Source organism: Polyergus mexicanus, unplaced genomic scaffold (assembly GCF_030449975.1).
Source record: "Polyergus mexicanus isolate NDT 795.1 unplaced genomic scaffold, iyPolMexi1.0 SCAF_1, whole genome shotgun sequence".
In the NCBI taxonomy this organism is placed as follows: Eukaryota; Metazoa; Arthropoda; class Insecta; order Hymenoptera; family Formicidae; genus Polyergus; species Polyergus mexicanus.
The window spans coordinates 6,576,138-6,601,478 of record NW_027223321.1 but is presented as its reverse complement, the minus strand read 5'-3'; the positions used below and the strand labels follow the sequence as shown (position 1 = coordinate 6,601,478).

The 25,341-nt window shown below is 33.4% G+C and overlaps 1 protein-coding gene across 1 annotated transcript in view; it reads left to right on the top strand.

Annotated features, from left to right (window-relative positions):
- The first annotated feature begins 24,479 nt into the window (after positions 1-24,479).
- Positions 24,480-25,341, top strand: part of Dlp (glypican dally-like) — a 184,835-nt gene continuing 183,973 nt past the window's right edge. The window contains exon 1 of the mRNA XM_070296578.1: positions 24,480-24,928. Within this exon, the coding sequence (XP_070152679.1) occupies positions 24,781-24,928 (148 nt within the window). The 5' untranslated portion in view covers positions 24,480-24,780. The remainder of the gene's footprint in view (positions 24,929-25,341) is intronic.

Genomic DNA, 25,341 nt, shown 5'->3' with positions numbered 1-25,341 from the left:
ATATCCCAGACAGCACAAAACATCCTCAGGATCATCCTGAATATGTCCAGGACGGTTCAGGACATTTGTAGGATATTTTAAGATATTATTATAAATATATTTATAAAAATTTAATATGCATACATAATTATTTTTAGTTGTGTCGGCTATTTAATATAATTTAGGAATCTTAAGTATTATAATAAGTATTAATGTCCCATAAATGTCCAGTGGATAACCCCTGGATGTCTGTAGGATATATTTGCCCTGTCTATTATATTGGATGTCTTTTGGATTTCCAGAGGACATATACATGTACAATTAATTGTTAACATTAATTTCGTTAATATTAATAATTGAATTTGATGCGCACATTTTTATATATCCAAAATTATTATTTATTTAATATTTTATGAGAAATGTTACTGTCGCAACATTCCAAAAACTTTACAAACAATAGTATTCAACCGCTAGTTCGTTTGTTTACCGTTATGCGACACGCGAACTCGTATTTGAGATTTGGTCATGAGATTATATAAAGCTTGCAAAGAGCAACTGACAGGAAATTACAAATGTAATTATTTTCTATCAGTTCGATTTCTGATGCAATCTCAACATAGGGAATTCAGATATTGGATTGTTTAGAAAATATTACACAACTCAAACCCGGGAGCCAAACCTAAAATATTCATGTACAGCACGAAAGCCTCAAATATTAAAGAACGGTGAACTATTTTTAATATTAGATTTTTAATATTGGCAGTAAATAACAAAACATAATTTTAATTTATATTTAAATTTTAAAATTTGCTCCTTGAACCATACGAAAAATATTCCTAACATATCCTATAAAAATCCTTAGGATCTTCCACAGGATCTCCCTGGATTCTCCAGAGGTTAATATACGGCTATCATTTACTCTTCCTCAGGACATCCAGAGGAGATCTGAGGATTACAATGGAATATCCTGAGGATATCCTATATGTATCTCCTGGATGCCCTTTGATGTCCTAAGGACATCCTTGTGCTGTCTGGGATATATATATATATATATATATATATATATATATATATACGGGCGGCTCACTGACATGCATCCGGCTAAAAGTCGGCGCTGATTGACCAAACTTTATTCAATAATAACTCCTTTATTAAGCATTATAAAAAAAAATGGTACAGGACTTTTCTGTTCAGTTTATTGTGCTCTACCTGCTCAGGAGCATTGTGCTTTGGGACACCCTGTATAATATAGTAATCTTTGCTATATATGTATTATGTATTTAACAGTTCAATCTAAAATGAATCTAAATATCAATCTTTATTTAAAGAAGTCATGTTTTCGTACGAAGAGATACTCTTAAAATAAAAGGTGGATGATATACAAAGATTAAGAAAGATTAAAAATCAACATTATATTCCAGCCTGTATTTTGAGGAAGTCATGTTTTCGTTACGAAGACATATCTTTAAATAAAGAGTGGATAATATAAAAACATTGAGAAAGTTTGAAAAACCAACATTATATTCCAGCTTCGTCCATTTTAAAAAGTTATGTTTTTATTACGAAGACATGCCCTTAAAAAAGATCGATGGATAATATGAAAAATTAAAAAAAGTATAAGTTAAATAAAAAGTTCTTAAGTAAAATTTTTTGTAAACTTGATTTATAGCAAAGAGAGAAAACGTTTTTTTAAAAATAAACATTTTAAAATATTCTTTTAGTAAAACTAATATCTTTTGGGAATAAAAAAGTTTATTTTATATATATATATATATATATATATATATATATATATATATATATAATATTTCATATTTCGCTTTTATTTTTATATCTATATTATGAAAAATTGTTGGTGTTTTATTAACAAAACCAGATATTAGTATTATTTTTTTCTAAATCTACATATATATAAATTACATAAATTAAAAATAAAAATATATAAAATATATAAATTAAAAATAAAAATATATAAAAATATAATATATGATATATATTACATTTTATATGTTCATATAAAGAATTTAATTATAAATCTATATTACAGTTTATATTAAAATCTTATATGCAATTTTATTTCAGAATAAGTTATTGTTTATGTTAAATTAAGTTATTGTTTACTTTTTCTACTACTAATTATGTTTTATATTTCTATAAGATAATTTATTTTTTTATAACTGGTTTTATATTATTGTACAAAAATATATATTAATATCAATATATTTTTAATGCTAGTTATTATTCACTATCATATTATAATTAATAAATAAATAACTGTTATATTTGTCTTTTTTTGTAAATTATCAAAATATTGTCAAACGAGGATTGACAATCGTGCTATTTCTCTATCCCGTTGATATGATACACGAAGTATCATTGATATTATAATAACGAAGCATCAGGTTACCAAGTCTAACAGGCAGCCTCGTCTTACATCTTATGTATTTGTTCACTCTGTTACCTATTATTGTACTATTATTATTAATCAACATACAATATTTGATTGCAGGTATAATTTTAACTATAATTTAAACATATATATGCATATATGTTTATATACAAGTATAACATTTTCAAAAAGTAGGTGCCGTTAGTCCTGTTGTATTACTGCTTTCTGCCACGAGAGGCCAGAAAGCATTTTCAGGTTGTATCTCGACTGTAAAGCGATACGTTAGAAGAACGAGGACAGCACGCGATTGTCGTTCCTTATCTAGATTTATCTCTCAATAATCGTATCCGTATGCTCAACGTATCGGTGTTGTGCCTTCACGGATATTATATACATACGCGATGAAAGAGAGACAAAGACGAAGCCAACATCTCTTTTTGTCAAGCGATCAGTGTACTACCACTATCGAAAAGATCGAAAAGTGGATGTAGCACGGATATGAACCAAATGACCGCCAGTATCGAAAAGTGGATGTTGCTCGGACACGGAGATTTGACTGACAGTACCGAAAAGTGGATGTGGGTAAGTGTTTCCAATTCCTAAAAGTGGATGCACGGCGCTGCTCTACGGCCTAGAAAAAGCGTCCCACGAAAATCGCCAGCATTGCCTGTCTCAAGCTTCTCTCTGGTGATAGTATCTCATCGGTGCTTCTACGTTCGTCTCCTATCTTCCGTTCAAATTTCACGCCTTTATTACTAGCTCGATCTCTGCTACTCCTCCATAGATGCCGTTACCTACCTATAACCTCTCTTAAGGGGATCCACAAAAGTCTGTTTTATCGATAAAAACGCGAGTACTATTATTATGAACGGAAATAAGTTGACGCTGGAAGTTTATATTTTTGAATAATTAACAGCTCAAACGATTGCTTCTTAATTGCTTTGTCAGAATCTACAATTGCGCCCCTTTTAAAATTAATACTTTTTAAAATATTTACAAAAAATGTAAAATTTATCATTTTCACTCAAAAACATATTTCCAATAGTTTTTTGCAACTATATTCAACATGAAACGATTGCTCCTTAATTGCTCCATATTGCTCCATCATTATTTCCATGATTTATTGCAATTTTTATCGAAAATTAACAAATTAACAAATAATCATTTTCTAAGCGACGCCATCGCCACCTATCGGCTTCCTATCGGAACTATATGGCTCAGCAGCCAACGGCGAGAATATTCAAAAATAATATAACAGCTCTATTGTTTATAATTATATCTCAAAGTAGAATAATTGTACTTTGCTTGCTTTATGATGATATTCGCGATCACTCCACTTGTATAATTAATCTTTTTTATGATATATTAACAAAAAAAACCAATTATTTTCTTGTAAACATATATTTTCCGTAGTCTACTGCAAATATATCCAACATAAAACGATTGCTTCTTGATTGCTTCATATTTAAGATCGTCTTAAGGGGATCCAATATTACCGACAGAACGCGAATATTCTTTATTTTGCAAAATCTTTTTGTTGATTATAGATATCAACAAATCCTTTTCGACAATTAAGGTACACATAATAACGGAGTGCGGAGTTTAACATTTCATATGAAAAGTTAGAAAAAATGAGAAAATTACAGTTTTGTTATCGGCTTCTGCGTCAACATTTACTTAATATAACAAATGTGTAATCTACACGTGCCTAATCAGTAAACTCCGCACTCGGCATTTCATCAAAGAGTATAAGTGAACTTAGAGAAGTAAGTTTAGAAGCTTTATAAAAAAGATTTTGCAAAATAAAATTTTCGTGCATATGAGTGTGTGCGAGATGGAGGCTCAAGAGTAAAACAGAGCAGTAGATTAGTTGCGTGATGTCGCGATAGACGGAGCTGTAATCTTACACGACAAGGACAGACATAATCGTACTACCTTTGTCTCTTTCATGCGTGTAGAGTAATATACATGTACGCACTAACATTATTGCAGTATCTTTTTTCTCTCGATCATACGCTCTGCCTCTTTCTAATCGCTCGCTCGCTATGTACTACGTATCGCTTAGCTTCATACTCCTCGCATATTCACTTACGCGTTCACTCGCGCTTCTCTCTCTCTCTCTCTCTCTCTCTCTCTCTCTCTCTCTCTCTCTCTCTCTCTCTCTCTCTCTCTCTCTCTCTCTCTCTCTCTCTCTCTCTCTCCCTCTCTCTCTCTCTCTTTTTCCTTCTGCTCGTTCATTATTGTATATTGTATTCTTTTATTCTCATTATTATATTCTTTTATTTGCTCAATTTTTATTCTTTCTATTCTCGTCTCCCTACATGAAAATAAATAAATTTCTTTATTTATGTTTATTTGATACATCATAAATGAGATACACAAATTATTTTCTTTTTCTATTTAACTATAGTTAAATACAACACATGTACATACAAAAATACACATAATTAAATACTTTTTCTATTTATGACATACACAATATCTCATTTATGTTGTATAAAATAAAGACGAATAAATTAATGTATTATTATGTAGGAAGACGAGAATATAGAAAGAATAAAAGTCGAAGAAATAAAAGAATATAATAATGGGGATGAAAGAATACAATAAAGAACGAGGAGCAAGCGAGATGACAAACATCAAAGAGTTCCGAAGTCTCGTTCGCGAGGCTCTCTTTATCTATAATATCTCGGGTTACATATCGTTCGTAAAATTTCTGTTTTTCGTATTTTATCGATATCAAAATAATTCTAATAGATTAATGAGATTCTTGCGATTAAAATAATACTGAACATGACATAAATCGGATAATTTTTAATTAATTATGTTATTAAAATTATGATTACTTATTTCATTTAAAATAATCGGATTTATATCGTATTTGGTGTCATTTTAATCGCAAGAATCTCATTAATCCATTATAATTATTTTTATACTAATAAAATACAATATGAAAGTTTCAGTTTTTATTTTATAAGATGTTTATATAAGGAAAGATCCCCGCGCGATGCTGGAGAATCGACAAAAGCAATAGCGAGAAAGAATGAAGGAGCAAGCAAGACGACAAATATCGAAGAGTTCCGAAGTCTCGCTCGTGAGGCTCCCTTTATCTATAATCTTTCACGTTAGATTAATATATATAAATTATTATAAAATTTATATATATATACAGGGTGTCCGGCGTCAATCGCATCACCGGTCGTGTGCAGGTAGAGCAGATGAAATCGAAAAGAAAAGTCTTTTCCTTTTTTTTCTATAACACAATAAAAGAGTTATTATTGAGTAAAGTCTGACCAATCAGCGCCGACCTTTAGCCGGGCGCACGTCAGTGAGCCGCGCGCTGTGAAGTGTGCAGCGGCGTACACTATCAAGCGCGCGGTTCACCGACATGCGCCCGGCTAAAGATCGGCGCTGATTGGCCAGACTTTACTCAATAATAACTCTTTTATTAAGTATTATATAAAAAATTGGTACAGGACTTTTTTTCTCGGTTTCACCTGCTCTACCTGCACATGACCGGTGATGCGGTTGACGCCGGACACCCTGTATATATATGTCATGTTACTATAGGAAATCAAATGTCTGTATTTCGCATTTTATATATCCGAAAATAATTTAAATGCATTAATTACATTATTGTGATTAAAATGACACGTCGTAAAATATTAATAAATAATGTTTTTATGTATCGAATTAATTCTAATCAATATGAAAATAACTTTTTATTCGGTTACAGAATATTCGTTTATAAAGATGCGCATTTGTTTTTATTATTACGTGATATTTGTAGCATGCATGTATCTAAGTATGTATGTACGCATCGGGGAATAAGGCGACTGTACTATTCACACGCACACAGCCAGGCACCAGGCACATGCGATAATATCAGTGCGCGGCAGTACTCAGTCTCAGTCTCAGTCGCACGTTTGTGTACATACGCGTAACGAGAGATAACCGCAAAAGTGTGCTCAACCGTTATAACGCGTTATAACGCGTCGAATTTAAAAAACGAGTGTTGTGTTTGTGTAGTCATAGTGTGTTCATATAATAGGGCGAAAATGTAATGAGAAACGCTTGCCTCGCTTTGCCCGCAGACTTTCTTTAAAAAGAATAAGGGTCAAAAGGTTAGTATATTTATATACCATAATTCTAGAAGGAATTGTTTTAATGTATACTATATACTAATATGTCGCTAGATATAATTGAATTTTTTTTCCGTGCAGTTTACACAAAAATATAAGTATGATAATGTAATATTATATAAAAATGTAATATTTCAAGTTTCTTTTTTTATTTTTTGATTATATCTTTAAAGCAATTCCTAAATAGAAAACAACATAAAGACCTTTGTATAAAAAAATTGTAACATAAAATTAATCTTTAAATAGAATTTAGAATTACTACAATACATGAACATACACATTATATGTATATGATGCACATAGTATTTAGTACTCATATAGTATTTTTGTTATAAAGAAATAGACAGACATGGGCAAAAAAAAGAAAGAGAGAGAGAATAGGAATGAGTAAGCGAGGGAATGGCTGTACAACGATATATCGATTAATAATTCACATCAGTCGCTAAATATTAGTGAGCATAAAGTATTGCTACGGAGAAAGATCCAACTATTTCCTTTTTTTTCTTACTTTTGGCACTTGTATAGACACTTGCTCACTTACACTCATATCCTCTTTCTCTTTGCCATTTTTCTCTGTCCGTCTCTTTCTGATCCGAGCATACTATGTGTGTTATATATTATCTATATGCGATCTTTTCGTGAACTGGTTGTAAATATTTCATACCAGATGCGGTTTGCATGTGCGCTCTAAATATTGCCGAAATATTTGATCCCAGAAGCGATCTTTTCGTGAACTGGTTGTAAATATTTCATACCAGATGCGGTTTGCATGCGCGCTCTAAATATTGCCGAAATATTTGATCCCAGAAGCGATCTTTTCGTGAACTGGTTGTAAATATTTCATACTAGATGCGGTTTGCATGTGCGCTCTAAATATTGCCGAAATATTTGATCCCAGAAGCGATCTTTTCGTGAACTGGTTGTAAATATTTCATACTAGATGCGGTTTGCATGTGCGCTCTAAATATTGCCGAAATATTTGATCCCAGAAGCGATCTTTTCGTGAACTGGTTGTAAATATTTCATACTAGATGCGGTTTGCATGTGCGCTCCAAATATTGCCGAAATATTTGATCCCAGAAGCGATCTTTTCGTGAACTGGTTGTAAATATTTCATACTAGATGCGGTTTGCATGTGCGCTCTAAATATTGCCGAAATATTTGATCCCAGAAGCGATCTTTTCGTGAACTGGTTGTAAATATTTCATACTAGATGCGGTTTGCATGTGCGCTCTAAATATTGCCGAAATATTTGATCCCAGAAGCGATCTTTTCGTGAACTGGTTGTAAATATTTCATACTAGATGCGGTTTGCATGTGCGCTCTAAATATTGCCGAAATATTTGATCCCAGAAGCGATCTTTTCGTGAACTGGTTGTAAATATTTCATACTAGATGCGGTTTGCATGTGCGCTCTAAATATTGCCGAAATATTTGATCCCAGAAGCGATCTTTTCGTGAACTGGTTGTAAATATTTCATACCAGATGCGGTTTGCATGAGCGTTCTGGTTAAAAATATATCCCAGAGGCGATTTACGTGTGCTGGTTATTGTAAAAAATATCCCAGAGGCGATTTACGTGTGCTGGTTATTGTAAAAAATATCCCAGAGGCGATTTACGTGTGCTGATTATTGTAGAAAATATCCCAGAGGCGATTTACGTGTGCTGGTTATTGTAAAAAATATCCCAGAGGCGATTTACGTGTGCTGGTTATTGTAAAACATATTCCAGAGGCGATTTACATGTGCTGGTTATTGTAAAAAATATCCCAGAGGCGATTTACGTGTGCTGGTTATTGTAAAAAATATTCCAGAGGCGATTTACATGTGCTGGTTATTGTAAAAAATATCCCAGAGGCGATTTACGTGTGCTGGTTATTGTAAAAAATATTCCAGAGGCGATTTACGTGTGCTGGTTATTGTAAAAAATATTCCAGAGGCGATTTACGTGTGCTGGTTATTGTAAAAAGTATTCCAGAGGCAATTTACGTGTGCTGGTTGCTTTACAATATTTTGAATCGGATGCGATTTAATAGTTATGTAAGATTAGCAATATAACCGTTATTATATATTATAATACATATATATGTATTGTGCCATTGTATGTATGTATGTATGTATGTATGTATGTGTATATATATATATATATATATATATATATATATATATATATATATATATATAACAATACATGCACACACACACACACACATGGCCAAATATTATTCCTCTTGGAAAGATATATGGAAAGGCACACACACACGCACATATATATATATATATATATATATATAAGTCCATATAAGTAATGTGTGCAATTGTGTTCAAATATGCAATAAAGGCAGACACGTGTCTATGTTATACTGTTATCTATACGCTTAGATACGCTTAGATATGCGTGCGAGGCAATAGAGCAGTAGAAATACACGATGTTGTCCGATTTCATCATATTGAACACAATTCTCTTTCAAATATGCATAAAACATGCAGAAATATTATCGGTAACAGCGGAACTAAAATTATTGATATTATCGATAATTTCGGTCGGTATTATCGATAATTTTAGTTACGCCTAGATGAGGGCGCTAACCCGTCGGAGTTCGCTCGTCACTGTTGGATCCCCTTAAGCCCGTATCAGACTACGCATTGAGAAGAATGACGCATTGAAGATTGAGATTCAAGATTCAAGATTGAAATTTGATCAATCAGAACAAAGAAATTTTAATCCTTTTTGTTCAGATTAGTCAAATTCCAATCTTTAAGCTTCAATTTTCAATTTTCAATGCATAGTCTGATACGGGCTTAAGTGTGGTCTTGGCTCGTCATTATGCCCGTATCAGGCTACGCATTGAAAATTGAAGATTGAAGATTAAAGATTGGAATTTGACTAATCAGAACAAAAAAGATTAAAATTTTTTTGTTCTGAGTGGTCAAATTTCAATCTTGAATCTTGAATCTCAATCTTCAATGCATAGTCTGATACGGGCTTAAGACGATCTTAAATATGAAGTAATTAAGGAACAATCGTTTTATATTGGATATACTAGCAGTAGATTACGAAAAATATGTTTCTATAAGAAAATGATTGGTTTTTTTGCTAATATATCATAAAAAGATTAATTATACAAGTGGAGCAATTGCGAATATCATAATAGAGCAAGCAAAGTGCAATTATTCTACCAAAAAATCAATAAGAAACGTTGATTAAACTCTTTGAGATAATTTATAAATAATAGAACTTGTGGCGAGACGTTATGGCCCCTAGGGATAATCACTAGCGCCACATGGAGGCGACACCTCCGCCCGATTCCAGAGAGAACGCGAGAGACGACTCTAGTGAGCTTCTTCTTCTTCTTCTTCTCCGAGACAGGGTACTACACGTATCCTCGCGCGTCTTGTCCGGCGTAGTATCGCATAAATACCAAAGAATATATCCTACTTTGATTCATGTATTAAAGTACAAATAAAGTATTGTTACTGTTATACGCAACGTGTGTAAATCGATAACCACTACAAACTGTTATATTATGTTTGAATATTCTCGCCGTGGGCTGTTGAGCCATATAGTTCCGATAGACGGCCGATAGGTGGCGACGGCGTCGCACAGTGGGGAATTTCGGCCAAAACGTGGCCATAAATCGAAGAATCATCAGAATTGCACAAAAATTGATAGATTAATGTTTTCGGGGTCGCTGATTACGAATACTCATCCGATCTTGGCTGAAAATCAATATCAATGAATTTTAGAGGTTGCCGATTACGAATCAAATTCGAGAATTTCTAGAAAAATAATGTTAGACTCAATATGAGTAGGTAGATTTTATTATTACAATTTTTTTATTTATGTATTATATATCCGAATCGGAATCATTAGCAAAAATAATATCCTCGATATTATCGTTCGACAGCAATTGAATAGCTTCAGGCAATAACTCTTTTAATTTTTTTTGAGGTAGTTTCCTCAAACTAGATATATAAGGATCTGACGACACCAACAGCCAATTCAAAACATCTTCCATTGTTTTTTCACGCGAACATTTTCGTGAGAATCCCTCTCTATATTTTTTAATATCTTTATTTCGGGCTTCCTGAGCTTCCTCAGATAATTGCCCAATTGGTAAAAGAGCGGAAGCTATTATCTGAGGACCGTGAATTAATAATTTATGAACTGTAGTTGGCATATTGTACCATGGATATTCAGATACAAACATCCTCGCAGTTTCCAGGGCGTATTCTTTGTAATTATCCACATTAATATCGTACCCACTTGAAATAGTTTGCAGAATTATGTGGAATCTCTTAATAATCTGTTCGTTTAAACCAGTTATCAAGGCGCTTTTTGCCGAATTTTCAAAAACGCGGCGAGCAGTATTTCCGTCATTTGTGCTACCATACCCAGGCTTTGGGCGATCTACAATGAGCCCCAATTCTGATCTGAAGCCTTTTTGGATATCTGATTTACGTTGGCTAACTAGCTTCTTTTCGTCTTCCGTTCGTGCTTGCCACTTTTTGAGGCTGAGTTTATAAGAAAGATGCAATAAGCACTCAAACAAACGAATCCACGCGTGCAACGTGGACATCCCGAAACGTAAATTTGTTTCATTTATTTCTCTTTTCAGGACTTTATCAATATCATTAAAATCTTTTGAGGTAGCACCGCATAAATAACACTTTAAAGTAGAAGTTGTAGACGTGATATCATTACATACTTTTCCGTCAATCATAGTAAATAGCATTTCATAATTGATTGTTATTTCTGTGCCATCTACTACGATTTTAAACGGTACTAGCGATGTAATCTGCTGCTCGATAAACTCCATTTCATTAACAGTAGATTTCGTATTTTCGTGGAGGAACTGTAATCTGATAGGCCGACAGAAGCGAGGAGAGGAAGATCTCGGATTTTTCCAAATAATATTTTCAGTTTCTTTGTTACATTCACTTCCGGCAAATTTAAGTTGTAAAGGGACAAGCGATGTTAAAAATATATTTGCGTCCGAATTACTTTCGTCACTAAACTTTTGTTTATATTCGCTTTGACCGGAACTTCCGTCGCACCCCCACTTACAGATCAAGTCCGCTTTTATAACTGTTTCCATATTCAAGGATTTCATAATCTCTCTCTGAGTAAGAAGAAGACGTTTGCATGTGTGGTCTAATAAATCTTGCAACTTTATATCTGCACTACTTTCAGTAATAGTAATACTAGATCGAGGTGGATAACATAATTTCTTGGCCGCTCGCACTGCTTCATAGTTCGGATATAATCGACAGTTATTTTCCTTCATTGATAATCTAATGACGTTGTATTGCTTTCTGGTGAGTTTAGCTTCGACCATAATCGAGAGAGCTACGTCCGCAGATAACGTAGTCTCGACTGTCGCTTGAAATGCTGTTCTGTATCGTAAAGCTCTTGTTGGTGAGGTTGTTGTAATGTCCTGTACAACTTGTGCTGAATGTAAATTTCCGGAAGAGCGAAGACTCATTTGCGTAGCGTATGACAATTCTTCAGTTATAAAAGTTCGATGAAGCTCTTCAGTCTTTCGCCGTTTTGATCGTTCACTACATGAACTGAAATCCAGCGAGGGACGACCACGTATTAATTTATCTGTATTCGAACGTGTAGGGAACGACATATTTACTTCCAGCCATGTCTCATTTTTCTGAAGAAAAAAATTCATGTTCCTTTTTGCCTCTTGCCATTTTGTGCGCAGTTTGAAGAAGAATTTTGACATGTGTGATCTGGCATCTGGATGGATTTGAATAGGACAGTTAATTCGTTCGGACAACTCCTGTTCCAAATGTTTAATTTGGTTATTAAATTCATTGCTTAAGCAATTCTGCATAATAAGGAATATCTCTTTTCTTTTATAGGTAATTAACTGATTGCCAGATCCTGTAAAAAATGCATGAAAAAAAGCGCATATTATTATATATTATATACGAAATTCATATATATATCATATGTTATATTCAAAATAAACTCGCGCTCTGAATACCGGTTCTGAGAAATTTGTTTGTATTTGGTAAACACCCGATATAAGACACTTAAAACCTTAGGTATGATAATTTTTATAGACCGGATTTCAAACACTATTGTTATGAGCGAACCGGGCACAGCTGCAACTAAACGAGACTACCTGCGATGACAGACGGGCGACAACCTAACCTTTTCGGGACGCGCATACTGTTACAAAAAAATATCGTACAACAAGGCTAGCAAATATTAGCAGCTAATTATTGCGAATTTTAATTGCTAATAGTATAGGCTAATAGAAAAAAAAGAAAGAACATGGGATCTTGTGGGATCTGCAACTAAAAGTCTACACGAAGTAAAGATTTATTCAGGAAAGTAGGAACTTTATCGGATTAAGGTTATACGTCGTAAATTAACATGGTAAACGCTATTTCAAAAATGTAAACAATATAAAATATTCTACATACCTCCAGGAAGAGCATCCATTTTGCAGAACTTTATTCTCACTTTTATCTAAAAAGTTATTCCCACTCAAAATATATTGAAAATATTAACGAAACGCGCGAGAAACGTCTGTCGCTGGCGAAGGTCTACTTTTAACTAACATACTTGCTCAACTTAAAATAGTGGGGGGCTAAGGACAACGGGATTCTATGCAGGGAATAGTCCTTTACTGATCTCCATAGAAAATTGATCCCAAATCTAAATTTCGTTTTTTGATTTTTGGCTAGCTTTTCGCCGAAATTCCCCACTGTGCGTCGCTTGGAAAATGATTAATTTCTTAATTTTTGATAAAAAATGCAATAAATCATGAAAATAATGATGAAGCAATTAAGGAGCAATAGTTTCATGCTGGATATAGTTGCAAAAAACTATTGAAAATATGTTTTTGAGTGAAAATAATAAATTTTACGTTTTTTGTAAATATTTCAAAAACTATTAACTTTAAAAGCGGAGCAATTGTGGATTCTGATGGAGCAATTAAGGAGCAATCATTTGAGCTATTAATTATTGAAAAATATGAACTTCCATCGCCAACTTATTTCCGGTGTTATATATTATACGAAATATTTTTGTTAATTATAGATATCAACAAATCCTTTTTCACAATTAAAGTATACATAATAAAGAAGTGCGGGGTATAACATTTCATACGAAAAGTGAAAAAAATTTAAAAATGAACTTTTTTATCGGCCCGTGGAGTTAACGTTTACTTAATATAAAAGATTTGTAGTTTGCACGTGCCTAATCCAGTGTATTCCGCACTCGGCATTTCATCAAAGGGTATAAGTGAACTTAGAGAAGTGAGTTTAGAAGCTTTGTAAAAAGATTTTGCAAAATAAAATTTTTGTGCATATGTGTGTGTACAAGATGGAGACTCAAGAGTAAAACAGAGCAGTAGATTAGTTACGTGATGTCGTGATAAATAGAGCTGTAATCTTACATAACAAGGACAGGCATAATCGTATTATCTTTGTATCTTTCATGCATGTAGAGTAATATGTACGCACTAACATTATAGCAGTATCTTTTCTTTCTCGATCATACGCTCTGTCTCTTTCTAATCGCTCGCTCGCTATGTTCTACGTATCGCTTAGCTTCATACTCCTCGCATATTCACTTACGCGTTCACTCGCGCTTCTCTCTCTCTCCCCTCTCTCCCCCCTCCCCCTCTCTCCCACTTTCTTTTTCCCTCCCTTCCTCTCCCTCTCCCCCCTCCCTTCCCTCTCCCTCTTCTCTTCCCCTCCCTCACCCTCTCCCTGTCCCTCTCCCTCACCTTTCAGTCTCCCTCTTCCTCACCCTCTTTCTTTCCATTCCGTCTCCCTCTTTTTCTCCCTCTTCCTCTCTTTTCCGTCTCCCTCTTCCTCTCCCTCTCCCTCACCCTCTTTCTCACCCTCTCCCTCCTCTCTGCCTAATATCTCCCTGCCTCCCTGCCTGCCTGCCTGCCTGCCTCCCTACCTCCTTCCACCCCCCCCCCCCTCTCTCTCCCTCTCTCTCTCTCTCTCTCTCTCTGCTCGTTCATTATTGTATTCTTTCATTCCCATTATTATAATCTTTTATTTATTCACTTTTTATTCTTTCTATTCTTGTTTTTTTACATGATAATAAATTAATTTATTCATCTTTATTTTATAAAGTATAAATAAGATATTGTATATTTTATAAATAAAAAAAGTATTATGTATGTGTGCGTGCGCGTATGTAGTTTTGTATGAGCATGTGTTGTATTTAACTATAGTGAAACGTAATTATGTAATGTATTAACTATATAGTGAAATAAAAAAAGAAAATAACTTGTATTGTATATTTCCCCAGAGAGAAACATGAAGTCGAATAGATGTATAGTCGACGTCTATTCGACACGTGTAAGATAGGTCGATTTTTGCATCGAGATAGACGTCATAGTAGTCCCGTTTAGATATTTAATAAACATTCATTTTCTGACGTTTTTGATAAGACCAATTACAGTGTTAATATATGATAACATATTAATGTGTAATATAGATAAATCTGAATAAATCAATTCAATTAAAGATTTTATTTATACGGAAGTTAACTTCTAATTTTATCTTAACTAAAGACAATAATGAATAACTTTCATTTATTTGGACACTTTATATCCGATCAGGCATTATCAGTTCCATTTTATAAAAATCAGTTCAATATCTGAATTTTCCTGTATCATATCAGAAATTAAATTGCTGTAAATAGTTATTATTAGTCGCTTTTTGCAGGCTTTATATATTTATACTTATACTTCTTGACAAAAACTTGAATACGAGTATATAGAATAAATAGTATGCCGCATAGCGGTAAGCGAATGAACTATAAATCCGCGGTAGTCAATCACTATAGCGGTTTTTCCGTAAAAGTATAATGTTCATTAAGGACTAATTAATACCGGTTACTATACATAACTATAGGCTCAGCATATGGCAAAACAGAACAAACATATGATATGATATTTTCTTCTCTCATCAGATACAGCCATAAACATCGTCAATCACAAGAATCATGATATATTAACAAAAGTTGAATCTTGACGATATGAAGTGAATACTAGTGACTAGTATATGAACACAAATATGTTTAATGAGATTATTTTTCGAACAAGAGAATTTTTTTTCTGTTTTTATCATGATGTTACATACATATTTCGTTAACATTTACTTAGAGGTTTATTAGATGTCTATTAGATGTGGAGAAGTGATTTGCAGTCCAAAGAGTGTTTCATAAACAATGCACTGCTATTGTATGAATATTAAGTTTTAATAGTATCTAAAAAATTCAATGACTTAATTACATGGCATCTAATTCAGATATTTCTAGATGTTGTTTTAGACTAGATGGCTCCGACATCTAATAAATGATGTAGATCCGATTTCACGTTTCTCCCTGGGTCATTTATGCTATATAAAATAAAAATAAATAAATTTATTTATTTACGTGTAGAGAGATAAGAATAAAATAAAAGAATAAATGTTGAACAAATACAAAAATATAATAATGAGAATAAAAGAATAATGAATGAACAAAGAGAGAGAGAGAGAGAGAGAGAGAGAGAGAGAGAGAGAGAGAGAGAAGCGCGAGTAAATGCGTAAGCGAATATGCTAGAAGAATAAAGCTAAGCGATATACAGTATGTAGTAAGCGAGCAATTAGAAAGAGAGACATAGAAAGAAACAGAGTAAGTGTATGATCAAAAGAAAAAAGATATTAGAAATTGCGATAAGGTTAGTGCGTACATGTATATTATTCTCTCACGCATGAATTAAAGTTTGGAAATTTATCAATTAATTATTGTATATAAAGCAGTAAAAATATATTGTGATATTGTCTCATTTCAATATATGGAACACAATGCAAAAGATTGGGTTTTCTATTATACATGTTTGAAATAATTATGTTGGTAATGGCGGAACTAAAAATGTCGGTATTATCGACCCTTTTAATTAGATTTTAGATGAGGGCGCTAACTCGTCGGAGTTCGCTCGTCCGTTTAGGATCCTCTTAAGGTTACCTGTATGAAGCTAGCCCGCACAAATTACTAAATATGATTATTTTTTACTTTTCTGAGTATATTTTGTTTGTAAATCGTTTGTGATTGATTGTGAGTTTGTTTTTAGTGTTTGTGAGAAATTAGATTTTTTGTAATTAACAATTTTAATTTAGACATGATGTCAGCCAACACTTTCTAGTAATAAATAGATTTTGTGATAACTAATAACTACAATCGACAGGAAATTGTTTGTAATTTACAAATATACAATGTTATGTTTGTGAATTAATAAATTTTTTATTTATGTGTGAAATAAGTTTATTTTATAATTGTAGTGCGCATACGTAAAGTATACTCAGGGCTGCCTACAGAGAGCGCGTCGATACGTTTACGCATGGTGGAAATCATCCCGCGTCTCAAAGCTGAGTATACTTTGCGCGTGCGCATTACAATTACAAAATAAACTTATTTTGCACGTAATTAAAAAATTTATCAATTCACATACGTAACATTGATATATTTGTAAATAATAAACAATTTCCTGTTGATTACAGTTATCAGTTATCACAAAATCTGTTTATTACTAAAAAGTATCGGCTGATATCATGACTAAACTAAAATTGTTAATTACAAAAAACTTAAATTGTCACAAATGTTAAAAACAGACTGACAATCAATCACAAATGATTTACAAAATAATACACTTAGAAAAGTTAAAAATAATTATATTTAATAATTTCTTTCTATAGCTTCATATAAGTTCTAAGATTATATAAAGACTCGTATTCATAATCGGTTTTTATTTCAAGACCGTCTTAAATAATGTCTTAAGATGCTAATACGGTTCAGTGATTGGTGACACCTTAAGATTGTACTTAAGACGGTCTTAAATATAAGAACCGATTATGAATACGGACCAAAGAAAGGTTAAGTCATGAAGCCTATGCAACCCATAATGCAATGCAAAGAATCGATGTGCACAGTCGCTATTGAAAAGAGATGCTAAATAAGATAGACTGTTATTGACTCTCGCAGCCTTTCGCAATGCATCATGGGTTGCGCAGGTGAATACATAGACTACGTTTATACGTCACCCCTAATCGGGTTTAATAACATCCGTAGTTCTAAGGCTGGCCAATCACAGAGCTCTGTTACACGGCACCCTTAATCGGGTTTAATAACATCCGTAGTTGTGAAACTGGCCAATCGCAGCTATTACTCTAAAGAATGGAATGACTGTGATTGGCCAGTCTTAGAACTACGTATGTTATTAAACTCCATTAGGGGTGACGTGTAAATGTAGTTACAGTCAGTCCATTTTGCAGAGGAATAGCTGCGAGAGAGAGAGAGAGAGAGAGAGAGAGAGAGAGAGAGAGAGAGAGAGAAAGAGATTGGCCAGTTTTACAATTACAGATTAAGGCCGTATTACACTACAGGTTGCGGGCTCGGTTGCGGTTGGGATTACGTTTGACAGTTGCGGATTGACCGGCAAGGTGCTTTGTTCTGATTGATCAATCCGTAATCATCAACCGTAACCCCAATCGCAACCAAGCCCGCAACCCATAGTGTAATACGGTCTTTATTTAAAGCTGCCGTATAACAGGGCTCATAGATTAAATATGTTACTTAACCTTCCTTTATATAACCTTAATCTCTCTTTTTCCGACACTTTACTCATCTAATCGTTCTCAATCCAGCGCATTTTTCGCCACTTTACCACGCCCCCACTCACTCTGTTTTCCACTCCACTACTTCCACCTATCCACTTCACACTTTCACTCTCTCAATCCACTTACTTTCTTCAAAAAACTCTCTTAAAACTCTGCTCAAAAACGTCACGTCACTTTAACTCCTGTCGGAAACAAAAATCCATATTTAGTATTAGTCAGTATTATAATTTTACTTTATATATCCCATACAGCACAGAACATTGCAGCAATATTGCAACATTGTGGCTATGTTGCTGTAATGTTCTATGCTATATGGGATATATCGACAAAGACATTTTCTTTTATTTGGGATTTTTTAATTGCAATGTATTAAATAATACATAAAGAAATAAATGGTTCGCATGTAATATATTCTCTCTTTTTTTTCTTAATATTCTATTTTCTCTAAAAAAAAATGTAGAAAATGTTTTATGTTATGTGAAAATTAAATACCTATCGCATCAAAATATTGCTGCGCCGCACATCGATTAATCATAATTGATCGATGCAAAAGATAAATTGGTTTTGCTGTAATTTGTCTCATTGTCTTTGCATCCGATTTGTCATTTATGTTTTCCAAATGAAAGAGTTTGACAGATTCAAGCAGTAGAACTAGAGAGTCTCTAGGAGAGAGGCGACAATGGATCATGTGACCAGCCATTTCGTGATTGGCATAATATTTGCCAATTTAGTCATTGCGACGCCAATGCAGAGCAGATGGGATACGAATTCTTGGACCGAAGATATATTTTGTAATATGCGTAATATAACCTCAAACATTTGATATTTTCGGTCCGAGATTCGTCTCATAACTGCTCTACATTGGCGTCGCAATGACCAAATCGGCACATATGCCAGCCAATCATGAAATGGCTGGTCACATGACTTGTTGGCGCCTCTCTTTCCTAGAGGCTTTCTAGGTAGAACTATAGTACGATTCGCGGTATCACTCGCCGACAAAATGGCGAGGCGACGTGTAGCGGATAATATTTCCTTCTATTATTTCGCTTCTGCGTCTCCCCAAATGTGCGTGTGATGCAGTGTTCCGATTAGGGACTGGCTGTACATGCATGTGCGAGAATGCGTCAGTAAAATATCTCATACAAATAAAAGAAGGCACTATTATCCGGCTACATTTAAAATATTTAAAAAATTTTTTTTTAAATGTATTAAGAAATAAAATATTACATATATAGATAAAAATATACATTGTGATTAATTAAAGAACGATTAAACATATAAAAATTTTATCTTGTATATATCATTTAACTTCCAGTTGTCGTAACGTCCCGTTTCAATGTCTGTACGCATCATGTACATCGCTATATTCTCACCGTCGCGCATGCGCAAAAGCACGCATGCGCGTACAGCCAGTCCCTAATTGGAACACTGGTGTGATGATCGGTATTTGCGGGGAAGAACACTACCAGCTTGTACGGTCGGATGCAGGATTTTACACATTCGGTCAGATAGCAAGAGATATCGATATTTTTCGTATTCATTTTGCAAAACCTGAGTATACTTATAACTGGACGATTATATGAATGTGAAACAATTAATCAATGCTGTTAATGATTAAAATTCCTTCGAAATCGAAAGAATATGGTTAAAACTATAGGAAGATGTAATAATTTTAATAGAATAGATCTCCGCGTTTCGAAAATTACAATTTCAAGTATGTCGTATAAAGTCATTTATATAAATCCGATGAAAGTAGACTTTCTCATATCTGATCTTTTAATTAGAATTCTGAATGGAATTCAACAAGATAGTCTTAAAATTCTTAATACGCTAAAACCAATATTGCAAAAGATATCGCGATTTTTTATATGACACGAAAACTTATCAACTGATACTATATGTTTATCATCGCGCAAGCATATAAACGTGAAAAAATTAATTTACGCTGTTAATAATTAAAACTCTAAAGTGTTTTTGCAAGTGAGTGTAAATGCCACGGGGAAATAGCAAAGGATGAGCAAGAAAAAAAATTTGGGCGACAGACGGACCAATAATATGTGGAAAATAATTTATTAATTATTTTCCTTTATTATTTTATCATTTTTAAAATAGACATATATTAATACAGCAATATATGTAAAAACGTAAATGACAATTCAGATGTAAAGACAATTTACAATTTACATTATAAAACTAGTTCGCCTTGCAATCAATCAATTGATGTGGCGCGGCAATATTTTGACGCAATATTTGATTTTCACATAACGTGAAACATTTTCTCCCTCTTTCTTTTTAAAGAAATTACAATATTAAGAAGCGCACGTATTAGGGCCCGGGCACAAAAAAAAACTTAAGCAACAAGACATAAGCGAATTGACCAATCACGATCGAACAGTAAGGCAGCCATATTGAAATGTTGAAAATTCTGTATGGATAAAATTCTTAAGTCTTAAGTCTTACTGCTTACGTTTTTCTATGTCACGATTCTTAGAGAAAGAGAAAATATTATACGTGAGTCATTTATTTCTTTATGTATTATTTAATAAATTGCATTTAAAATCCCAAATAAAAAAAAGTTTTTGTCGATATATGCGTAAAAATATAATTATATACTACAAATATATAACATACATGTCATTTAATCAACGAATTTATCACATAAAAGTGTATATTGCTTAGCTCCTGAGCAACTCTCAATATATAATATATTTTTGTATATTTTAGCAACTTTCTTCTATACGATTCTGAACCATATGTTGCAAACATTTACAATAGCTAAGTCGCTATTACAAATAGCTAATCACGCGGCATCCTCGGGCGAGAAAATTTTACCCGTTAATATACTGGTAAATATTATTGATATTAGGCGTGATATGAGATTAACATGCACACTGAAAAAAAAAGATAAATATAGCGAAAAGGGGACCTAGCCCCAATAACCTTGACCTTGACATATGTTGTCAAGGTCATCGCCCTGAGTGTCTCTCAGAAGATTTTAACCGTCGCTCGTTATTTACAAAAAAGTTATTAATAAACAAAAATTTGTAAAAATCAAGATTTATACATAGTCTGACAATGAAAAATTGGATATTTAAGTTAGTTTACAGAAATAGTCTTACGTATACTACACATATAAACTTAAATAAACATACAAGTTTATATATATATATAGGGTATTCAAAAATAAAATATAAGTATATTAAATTAATTATTTATTGGATATAATCTGCTCATTATTTAAAAAAAAAAAGAAAAAAAACCAATACGCTTATCAAAAGTATAGACTTTTAAATAAAAATTCAGCAATATAATGTTGATAATGATATTCTCGAGTACCGAAACGTGGAAGATTAGCACGTCGGGAGAAGAGGGAAAGGTAAAACTTAAAAGTTTGAAATATACTAAAGTACATGCACGGACAGGAAGCACATGCGCGCGCGCACACACACACATGCATACACACACGGGGGAGTGTAAGAGGGGCCTTCGGCCCCCGCACCCATTTCGCCGGTAGGCACTGTGGACCTCGCTTTACAGTGTACTTTATAAGTTGTAAGTGTAAAGCGAGGTCCACCCTGCCTACCGACGGAGCGGATGCGGGACGGGAGCCGAAGGTCCCCCCTTGCACCCCACCCCCCGTGTGTGCGTGTGCGCGTGCATGCGCGCGCGCATGTTTCCTGTCCATGCATGTATTTTGATATATTTTAAACTTTTTTTGTTAATAACTTTTTAATAAGCAATGAGCGATAATTAAATTAGAAGAAAAAGTTACTCAGAATTATGTCCTTGACAACATATGTCAACATCAAAGTCATTGGGCCTGTACCCTTTTCGCTATATTTACCTATATTTTATCAGAGTCTCTTTCTGTCTCGAAATTACATTATATAACACATTTACCATTTGATAACATGGATGACTCATTCTTATTCTGCGTATTATTACTGTCACATTTTTGATATAATATATTTCATATACTTTGTAATTACGCTGAGGATGGTCCAAAAAAAGAGATCGGAATGTACACTTATTGTAATTTTGTCTATCACAGTCAAAATGTCAATATAATATGATTGTAATAAAACATATGCGCACAAATTACCGCGCTGACTCTTGATTGCCTTTTATTTTCTTCGTATGTTAAATATTTTAATTTAAAAAATAGTAATTAATTGAACGGATTTAATCAAGTGAATAACTTTCTTTTCTTAGTGCAGTAATATTCACCATTTAATAAATTTATCTGAGTTATATATTAGGAAGATATATTTTCTGAAAAGATAAAAGTAATGCAATTTATACGAGCAATAATGCGTATATATATATATATATATATATATATATATATATATATATATATTATATAATATGCTTGAAAATTTGCCTGAAAATTCATTCGAAATTAGTAGAATATATTTTGCAAAGAGGTCGCGGGGTAATGTCATTCATAAGCGGTAATGTGTCTTAAAATGCTCGAAAATTCGTTTATGAATTACCAGAAGAATATATTTGATGAATTAACAGAAGAAGATATTTTGCAAGGAAGTGTGCAATACTTGACGCAAAATATGATGGGGACTGGAAAATGGGAAGGTGTGATTGATGGCTAATATATATGTAGTCATCTGTACTGATTGGTTGGGATTGTGTGGCCATTAGAAAGCAGTCGTGGTCTATTCTAACATATCCTAATATTTTATTGGCCCCGCAATCCAACGCTTTCTCACTGCTTCAAAGTCCCCCCATCTCTTGTATAAATCTCTTCGCGAAATATATTCTACTGTTAACTTCTGGTAATTCAAAAATGAATTTTCGAGTTCTTTAAGACAGATTACCACTCATGAATGCCATTATCGCGTGACTTCTCCGCGAAATATATTCTTCTTCGAACTCATTGTCAAATGCGAATTTTCAAGGATATTTAAAAATACAAATTTAATAATCATAATCTGGGTTTTAAAATTTTAAAAGACGATTACAAGATGCGTATTCTTTTTATCCAATTTATAAAATATGTTTTTAAAAGTAAACTTTAAAAAATACTGCATATTAATACAAAAAACATGAAAAATTATACAATCACTTTGTAACATAAAGAGAAAAAAAAGTTTTTTGTTTGCTTATACGCTTTTTGTATTGTAAATGACAATAAAATTTTAACAAAATTAAAAAACAATGTTCGATTATTTACCAATAGTTGTGTCGTATATTCTAAATGTTAAAATAAAAATGATATAATCTATTATTATATTTATATTTGTGTAATAAATATTATGTACAATACAATTATCTTATTGTACGCGTTGTGTAACAAAAGTGTAGACAAAAAGAATAGGTGTGGAAAAACGCTTGTTAGTGCATTTAGATCTGATGTAAGGTAGATGTCCCAATTACTACCCAATTACATCCCTATAACTGCTGTTTTATTTATTTTACTTGATAAAAAATAAATTTGTAAACAAACATGGACAAAAAAAATTTATTATTAAATCAATACTTTAGATTACATAAAAACAATGACACATATTTGTTTTTACTTAGTATTTAAAAATTAATGTTAAAAACTGAACATTAAGTTTTTTAATTTTATTATATAACCTACATGTCCTATGTTGATTATGTAAAATGAATTAATGAGCTATATAAGAATCATTTTAATAAAATAATGTGTGAAATAAGTGATATTTTATATTTAATTATTATAATTAACGCTGACAGTAACAGGGACAATATTTTCTAACTTGCCCGTCAGATTGCCGTCAGTATTCAGGGCAAGAAACACGTCACAAGTACGCATAACTGACATTCACCTACAGATTACAGACTATTCTAACCTCTTTTTTTTCGAGCGCAACGAGACTGGCACTGGGATCTGGTCACAGTCAAAGGGACTGGTAATTATCGGATGTCAGTCATACAGACAACATTTTTTTTTAAATGATAATCATAGGGACATCGCAGATTTCTATAGATTTTTATTTATTATTAATTTGAGTATTTATATGTAATGCATAATAATTTTTTTATAATAATAGAGATATTAAGTAACATTATGATTCAAAGTAAGGCATGTTTTTAGCTTCAGCAACAATCAAAACAGTTAAATGAAGTTAGGCTATAAGCTTAAGGTGACAGTAATTGGGACATCTATCCTATGGTATTCTTGTGTTACTCGTTTGGGACGAAAGGGGGCGCATGAATTGTGTTGGCGACACTGATTTCAAACCTGTTACCGTCCGGCGCGCCGCCGCGTGGCGTCTCGGCTCTCTGCTCCCGGCGGCTGGCGTCGCACATTTCATTGCCCGCTTCAGTCAGCGCTAGTTGCCAGTGCGTATCGTACCACGACGGAGAAGGTGGTGTTACTCCCAGTTTGATTAGACAAGGCTTCCGCGATCGTTGTCGTTAATCGTCGATTCGTGAGCGTAATACCGGGTCGTCGCGCCGATACAGTCATCACGAATGTACGAACGTGAACATAGCCGTGTTTGTATCGTGGCTGTTAACGAAAATACTTTGTGAATTGTGTCGAGATCTGGTCGTACGTTGTTTTGTCTTTCTTTGCGGTATTTCGTTTCTCTTCCTTTTTCCCCCATTCGTTTCTGTACGAGGAAGCCAATTACAAAAATGAGTGCCATGATACTGTGGATTGTTACGGCGATTATCGCCGTCACAACGACGGTAAATGCCGCCGGTCTCAAGTGCGACAACGTCAGGCCGATTTTTGAGGCGCAAGGGTTCCCGCTCAGCGACATTCCGAAGGAAGCAATTTCATGTGAGTTAGACTCTACGCTTATCATACTCGGTACAGGACAATAGATGGTATTCATATCCTTCTCTTTGCGCAAAATAACATTTGGATTTCTTAAGATTATTCGTTTAGCTATCTTATACACATAATTATGTAGATAGATATATATTCACACTTCAGAGAGAAAAGGAGATAAAATGCGGTAGAAATAAAAAAAAGCAGAACTCTTTTATCCAATGTGTAAAGATCGCTATTCCTACTACAATTGTTGCCTGGAAATTACATGGCCATATTTAGCGCCAAATGCAAGTTATAAATGAGAAACAAAAATGTATTTAGTTGGCTGTTTCCTGTCATTGTTTGATGATACGAACAGTACAATTTTGTTTACGACAGTTGAAATACAGTAATATGGTATAATAAACAAATATAGTAAT